The sequence below is a fragment of the Oryzias melastigma genome, linkage group LG6 (genome assembly GCF_002922805.2).
Source record: "Oryzias melastigma strain HK-1 linkage group LG6, ASM292280v2, whole genome shotgun sequence".
Classification (NCBI taxonomy): domain Eukaryota; kingdom Metazoa; phylum Chordata; class Actinopteri; order Beloniformes; family Adrianichthyidae; genus Oryzias; species Oryzias melastigma.
Genome location: NC_050517.1, coordinates 6425217 through 6433056, shown reverse-complemented (window position 1 = coordinate 6433056; position 7840 = coordinate 6425217). Strand labels below are relative to the sequence as shown.

The 7840-nt window shown below is 39.6% G+C and overlaps 1 protein-coding gene across 3 annotated transcripts in view; it reads right to left on the bottom strand.

Annotated features, from left to right (window-relative positions):
* Positions 1-7840, bottom strand: part of LOC112139202 (plasma membrane calcium-transporting ATPase 1) — a 56941-nt gene that overhangs the window by 23240 nt on the left and 25861 nt on the right. For all 3 annotated transcript variants that reach the window (XM_024261914.1, XM_024261915.2, XM_036212217.1), the window contains 3 exons: positions 4533-4673; positions 2202-2416; positions 1737-1979 (listed from right to left, as the gene is read on the bottom strand). In XM_024261914.1, the coding sequence (XP_024117682.1) occupies positions 1737-1979; positions 2202-2416; positions 4533-4673 (599 nt within the window). The remainder of the gene's footprint in view (positions 1-1736; positions 1980-2201; positions 2417-4532; positions 4674-7840) is intronic.

The window sequence follows — 7840 nt, the reverse complement described above, 5'->3', positions numbered from 1 at the left end:
TCTTTCATATGAAGACGCGGGCCGCAAATCATCATCCTGCGGGCCGCAGATGGCCCGCGGGCCGCGAGTTTGAGACCCCTGACCTACAGTTTTGGTGTGAAATGTCAGAGTAGTGAAAATCTGGTGAATCTGGCTCCAGGCTTTTCTTTCACATCTCTATTCCGATATATGAAAAACGATGTAATAGAATTCCAGCTGGGCACAAACTGCCATTATTTCTTTCTTTAACATGACCAATTTTCGAACAGCTGGCACTTCTGTGTTTTGAAAGAATCATACTCATGCGCCACTACCGAATCTGAGTCCCTGATTCGTCAAAGTTCAACTGGTTTCAAAAAGCATTCAATGGGTGTACGTTTTTCACATAGAGCCTGAAAATGATCTTAGAAAGTTGCGTAGTGATGCTTAAACGTGAGAGTTTTTAATGCGGAAACCTGAAATTCGCATATACATAGATATTTCAATAATAAGTGGTTGCTTGACTGTGTGTTGTCGAGGGCGGAGTGAACGTAGCTTCAGAGTGTCAGAAACGAGTTCATCCTTACAACAGCTTACAAGTGAAAAAACTAAAACAATAAGATAGAAGAGCAGCAAAACCGTAAACACTGCAGCCAAGGACAGCTTGGTCCTCTCTGAAATACAGAATTCATCCAGCTGTGTCCTGTCTAAAGAGTTTCTTGCACTAGCAGTCTATTTCAAGTCATCTCAGGTAAGCATTCCCACATTATGACACATATACCCCCATGCACCTGTTTCTGTTTGCCAAATGTGGCAACTGACTGGTTCAATTTTAGACCTGTCTGTCCAAAAAGACAACAGTCTCAAGCTTAATTTTTTTATGTCCACCAAAAGAGCCACAAAAATGTGTTATAACCACCAAAAACACAATTTTCATTGAAGTAGGTCTTTGAGGTAAACTCCATGACTGCGTAGCTCATGAAGGCAGTTGTCTTCTTGACTTGTAGACTATTTTTAGTCGGTGAAATGGCTCATTTCAGTCTTTGGAGTTTGAAATCAGTTTGGGCGGTCATGGTGCAGCGGTACGGCGGCCATCCCTTGTTCAGAAGATTGCAGGTTCAAATCCCACCTTGCCTGACCAATGTATCAAAGTGTTTTTGGGCAAGACACTGAATGCCACATTGCCTCTGGTGGAAGGTCAGTCCCAGTGTTTGGCAGCGGAGCCACCACCAGTGTGTGAATGTGTGTATGAATGGGACTGTGACTGTAAAGTCACAGGGCTTTCAGGGAAGGTAGAAAAGTTCCATAGAAGTATACACCACTTATCGTAAATTCTTGTTTTCTTTTCAACAATCTTTTTTCTCTGAGCATGTCCATTTTATTCCTTAATAAATAGATATTAGTGCATTTATCATTTTGTAGTGCTGTCTGAATCTACAACTCCAAATAATACTACGTTAGAAATGCTTTGAAAATAATTTAAAAATTTTACCTACTTGTTTGCCTTAATGTCAATGCATTGTTACAACTGGTGTTAAATGTTTTAAAATCTATCCACTCGTATAGTGTCAAATCTTTTAGGTTTTTAATTGTTGCTTCGCAGAAAGATGGTTTCTTTTGCAGCAGATTTAGAGGTTTTTTGAGGACTCAGCATACTGCATGAATGGGGAAAACAGAGACGGGATGAGTACTGAGCTGCCGTGACGGCTCTCCAAGCCTGCCTTATAAATACTTCACTCACAGAGCGTCCTCAATGAAGAGCTATTTTTAAATCTCACCATAATCTTGGTGGTGTAGGCGCTGTTGACTCCAATGCTCAGGATGAGCAGATCTAGGATCTTGGCTGGGAGCAGGTCTGGATCAGGCACCTTTTTGAAGTGCAGCCCAGCGATGTAGATCTGCACCACCCTCATGCGATTCATTGTGAGTGTACCGGTCTTATCGGAGCAGATAGCTGTGGCGTTGCCCATCGTCTCACAGGCATCCAAATGGCGAACCAGATTATTGTCCTTCATCATTTTCTGAAAAAAAGGAGGATCATTTTGATTTTGATTAAAATGTCAGAAATGAACAAACATTTAACCTCAGTGGTCTTAAGAAGGTAAAAATCAGTCAATAGTCCTGTTATGACTTGTGCAGCTGATCCATCTGAGTTCAGAAAAAAACAACTCCATAAACTTTATTCTCCATCAACCTCCCCAGATCCATGATTAGGATTCATGTTTACATAATACTATAAAGACCTTGACAGAATAAGCCAGGGAGATGGTGACAGCCAGAGGGAGACCTTCAGGCACCGCCACCACCAGCACAGTCACGCCAATGATGAAGAACTTGACCAGAAACTGGATGTAGACCGGCACACACTCAGGGGTAAAGGGGACACCCTGAATCCAGAAGTTATCAATCAGGAAGCGAGTGATGAGGATAAGAAAAGTCAGAGCAGACATGAGCAAACCTGGAGACAGAAAACAAACATGGTAAGACTCTACAATGCATACGAGGTGGAGGAGTGTGTGCACAAAACCAACATCTGTCAAAGAATCCTGTTTAGATGAAATGAGCCTGTTTTTCACATGTAAGCAAGACAAACATTTGTTTTATTGGGTCAGATGCCATTGTTAGGAAATAGAGATTAGAAAAATATTAGTAGAAAATCATAAAGGTCCTCTGTGTATTACACTCTACAGTTGTGCTCATAAGTTTACATACCCTGAAAGAGATAATGATTTCTTGATCTTTTTTCATAGAATATAAATGATGACACAAAAATCTTTGTTTCCACTAATAGCTAGTGGTTGGTTGAACCAACTTATTGTCAAACAACCTGTTGACCCTTTTAAGGTCATAATGACAACAGAAAGTTCCCAAATGACTCTGTTCAAAAGTGGACATACCCTGATGACTTTGTTCTGAAAACGTTCACACAAGCTGATCCTTAAGGGTTTGAATGACAGCTAAAGGTAACCATCCTCACCTGTGACTCATTTACCTGTAATCAATGTGTGTGCACAAAAGGTCTTGGAGTTTCTGGACTCCCAACAGAGACTATATCCGTTATCCAGTGCTGCACTGACATTTCTGGATCCTGAGTCATGAGGAAAACTAAAGAACTGTCAAAAACAATCTAAGGGAAAAGGTAACTGAACTGTACAAAACAGGAAAGGGATAAAGTAAGATATCCAAGGAACTGAGAATGACAATCAGCAGTGTTCAAACTTTGGAAAGTGAGGAGGTCTGCTGAAACCAAACCATGGTCAACAAAATGTCTGTAACAACTGCCACAAAAACCCACAAATAAATCCAGCTGTGATCCAGGACTCTCTTTCAAGATGTACAATAAGGAAGTACCTAAAAAGAAATGGGCTGCATGGTCGAGTCCCCAGAAAAAAAAAATGTTTCCACAAATGCCACAAAAAAATCTCACTTATGATACACCAAACATCACAGAGACAAGCCTCCGAACTTCTGGACCAAAGTCATTTGGAGTGATGAGACCAAGATTACATTTTTTGGCCACAACCATAAACGCTACATTTGGAGAGGAGTCAACAAGTCAAGATCTATGATGAAAATGACACTATTCCTAGAGAAACACAGCGGTGGATCGCTGATGGTTTGGGGATGTGTGATCTAGAAAGGTACAGGAGACAAGATGAATGCATCAGGTTATCAGAAGATACTGGAGGAAAACTGTCATTGTTCTTCTTAGATGCTGCACACAGGACACACCTGGACATTTCAACATGACAGCGATCCAAAACACAAGACCAAGTCCAGCTGTCATTGGTTCCAGCAGAATGAGAAGGTTCTGGAGTTTCTGTCTCTGTCTCTTGACCTCAACATTATTGAGTCACTCAGGGGAGATCTCAAACAGGCAGATCAAGGAAGACAGACCAAGAATTTAAAGGAACTGGAAGTTTTCTGCTGCTTTACCATTAGAGCAAATAAAGAACTTCATCCACAACAAGAGACGTCAAGATGTTATTGATGCTAAAGGAGACAAAACAAGGTATGAAGAATTGGGGGATATAAACTTGTGATTTGGGAAGTTTCTGTTGTCATAAAGATTTATGAAGTGTCAGCTTTGTTGTTTAACAATAAACGGCTTAATCCAACCACTAACTATGAGTGGAAAAAAGTATCTGTGTTGTCATTTATATTCTATGAAAATATATGCACAACTGTAAACATGCTGGTATAATACCAGAGACATTGGTTGTGTCCGAATTCCTTCACTACTTACTATTTAGTGCACTGCCAGTGTTTGCCAGTGCATCAATGCTCTCTAGATTGGTGAATACAGACCACAATGCATTGCGTTTGACAATTTGTCACTTTAAAAAAGCATAAACCATTCAAGTTTTAATCGTCAGAACGCAGCAGATTCATTAATATTCCTCACAAAATATTCATATTTTTTAGATTTTTACTTCAGCAAATGGGCGATGCCACATTTACCATAAAAGAGCATGTGTGCAAATTGCATTAAAAACCAGTAAACTAAATACTCCAGTCTTTAAGAGGTCAGGGAGTGAATTTGGACACAGTCATACTGTACTTGAGTGTAGTACCTGCTTGACCGATCTGGACAGCAAGCTTGGTGAGCTTCCCCTGGAGGACAGACTTCTCCTTCTTGGGTAAATTTTTCTTTTTTTTCTCTTCATCCTCGTTTAGTGGTTGCATCTCCACAGTGGCTCCATCCTTGGTTTTCCCTGCATTGTAGAAGGAAACAAGGGAAACCGGCGTTAATGCAGCAGTGAGGTCAAAGCACTAAAATGAGAACAGGAGTGCATCCGAAACTCTTTTCTCTGTAACATTTCAACTGATTCCTGCAAAAGTGTAAAAAAGTCTCATGTTGATAATCAATGTGAATGCATGACAATTAAAAAGGGTCTTTGTTGAAAGCGTATTCAATACTTTAAATGTGTAAAATATAAATATAGGGGCCAAATTATGGTAACTATGTGAAAAAGTATTACAAATACAGCAGTAGTATTCTATAAGTTTGAATTTTCACACCCTTTCAAGCAATTAATAAAACTCAGAGTGATTACTTTCAATGGATTCAATGTGCTCTATGTGTGTACTGTATATATGAGTGCTAATATGTCTAGTTTTGATTTGGAGTCAGTGTCATGTCAAAGAGATATAATTTTATTTAATTTATTTTCTGATCAATGCATTAATTAATATCTCAAATAGATTCTATTTCTATAGTAGTCATCTGTTTTCTCGTTTCTTTTTTTAATTGCTTGAAATAATCAGAATCAATCAATTCTGGAGTCTCAAATGCTGAATGAGTGAAGAGGTGATCACCAAAAATTGCTGTCCACCAGTTAAGAAAACATTTTTCCTCATGTAGGCTAAAAAATGCACAGAGTCGTACAAAGCCCCCAGTTCATCTTTAAACTCTGGTGTTAAGTCACCACAGCAAAGCTTTATTGTTCTGTTGATGAATGACAGAAATCAGTTGGTGGCATCACCATCAGCCCCCCCAGCAGAGTCAGGTGTCTCTGTGACAGAGTGGGGGGAGTGTGTGTACAAGGGCACTGATCTCATCTGTGTAATGAGGTTATTAGTGGACAGGCAGGCAGCAGTAGGCAGGGGAAAAAAGCAGCTGTCACGCTTAAGGCGGACAATCCTCTTAGTCCTAATCTCCATCAACAGAGTCAGGAGCATCTGCTTCCACTTCAACCACGGGGAGACACTGTGGGCGACCCACACAGCACAGAGGCAGAGAGCGCCGGTCATGTGATCCTGTGGAGAGTTGCTGTCATCATCAAAACGGGAATCTACCGTCTTCATGGCGGTAAAGTGTATATCCGTTAAAACAGACTCCAATATTCATCAGTAAGAGACTTTAACACTCAGTTTAGCTAACATTGAATTTTTGTCCAAAAATAAAACCTTCAAAAACACCCATCCATTCATCACTGCTTAATCTCTTTCGGTGGCTATGGAGTTGCTGGAGCCTATCCCAACTGCTGTTGGGTAAAGGTGGAGTACACCCTTGACAAGTGTCCAGTCTGTCACACACACCTGGGGACAGCTTAGAATTAACAGTGAATGCATGAAGCATGTTTTAGGACTGTGAGAGGAAACCACAGAAAACCCGGACTTACACTCTACACAGAAAGACCCCAGCCGGAATTTGAACGAGCAGGTGACAGTGCTGACCACTACACCATCATTCTGTCCTCTTAAACACTATGTCAGTCCTCCCTGGCTGAGTCTTTATAATAAATGTCTCAGAAAGGTCACCAGTCGGGCCAGGCTGACAGAATATGCCCCTTAGGAAATGAAGGAGAAATTCCTCAAAAACGTTGTGCACTTTGAAACTTGTGAACTTTCAAGTAGAGACAAACTTTAAAATGTTCAGCAACTACTAGATTTTTAAGGGTAATTAGGCATTTAGCTTTTGTTTTACATGCTAGCTGTTTTAGGCAAATCTAGACATTTTTCCAGCTTTTTTAGACTAATTTGGAGTTGTGCTAACATTTTAGCATTATGCTAGCTGTTTTGTTTAAAATATTTATTTTTCAAGTTCTTTAGGCAAATTTGGAGTTTAGCTAATATGTTATCAAGCTTTCAGCTGCAGCATTTTTTGCTATCAGCTCTAGCATCTTTAGCAGCTACATTCAGCTTACAGCATTCACACTCGCATTATCACCAGTAATGCTATATATCTAGTTTCATGTTGTGATGTGAATTTATTTCAGATTAATGAATCTTAGGAAGATCCAGTGTATGATTAAATGGTTACATTATTTCTTAGACAGCATCGTTTTCATTTGATACTCGTGTTTGTTTTGGTGTCAGATCCTCTGTGACATCAAACCTGATGAGATAAATAGAGGAAGAGATCTCTCTGTTTCTGATTTGTTTGGTTGGACCACAACAAACCAGCAGAACCTGCTTGTGGGATGCATCCAGCATTATGAGATGGAGGGAAATGATCATTGTCAAACATGTCTACATGAGTCTGTGTGGTACAATGTTAAAGCGCACGTCTGAAAGAGTCTGAGCGATCCACATGTGGGCCAGATCTTGTCTTTCAGCTAGGGCTGGGTTAATAAAATCAATTAATCGATTTGAATCAATTTAAGCTTAATAGATCAATAGTATTCAACTCATAAAAAACATAAATCGATTTACCACATAAGGCTAAAGTCTGCTAGCTTGATGCTAAGGTATAATAGAATTTCCCATAGGACAGCTAATGCTAACGCTCAGTCAACCTAAACATTGTTGACTAAATGAACATCTTTAAAAACTCACATGTATGAATGTTACAAACTCTTTTCAGGAAATATTTTTAAAGTAACTATTTGTGGTCTAAAACATTGTTTTTTCCTCATACTTTCTTCTTCTTCTGGAATAAAGTGTACTTCTATAGTGTGATCTCCACCTAGTGTCCAAACTGAAACGTCCTCCAGGAGAAGCAGAACAATGTTTCCAATGTTAATGATCTGAACATTTTAGTTAGAACTTCTCCTTTAGAGAATCCATGTAACACTGGATGATATTAACAATCTCATTATTTCACTGATACATTTACAGGATGTGAACTGGATCAGATTAAAATAAATATATAAATAATAGAAAAAATATCAGAATTGAAACGATTCAGGCTCTTGTGAATCAAATCGAATTGTTTCTTGAAATTATAATCGATACCCAGCCCTAGTTTCTACTGCTCTCTTTAGGAGTCACCACTGTGAACAATCTGCCTGCATCTAACCTTCTCCTCTGCATCCTCCTTCATTCCACCAGACTCTCACATGTCCTCCTTCTCTACATCCATGAACCTCCTTTTTGGTCTCCAAATCAAACCTCCGCCCTGGAATCTCTAACCTCAGCATCCTTTCACCAACATCAT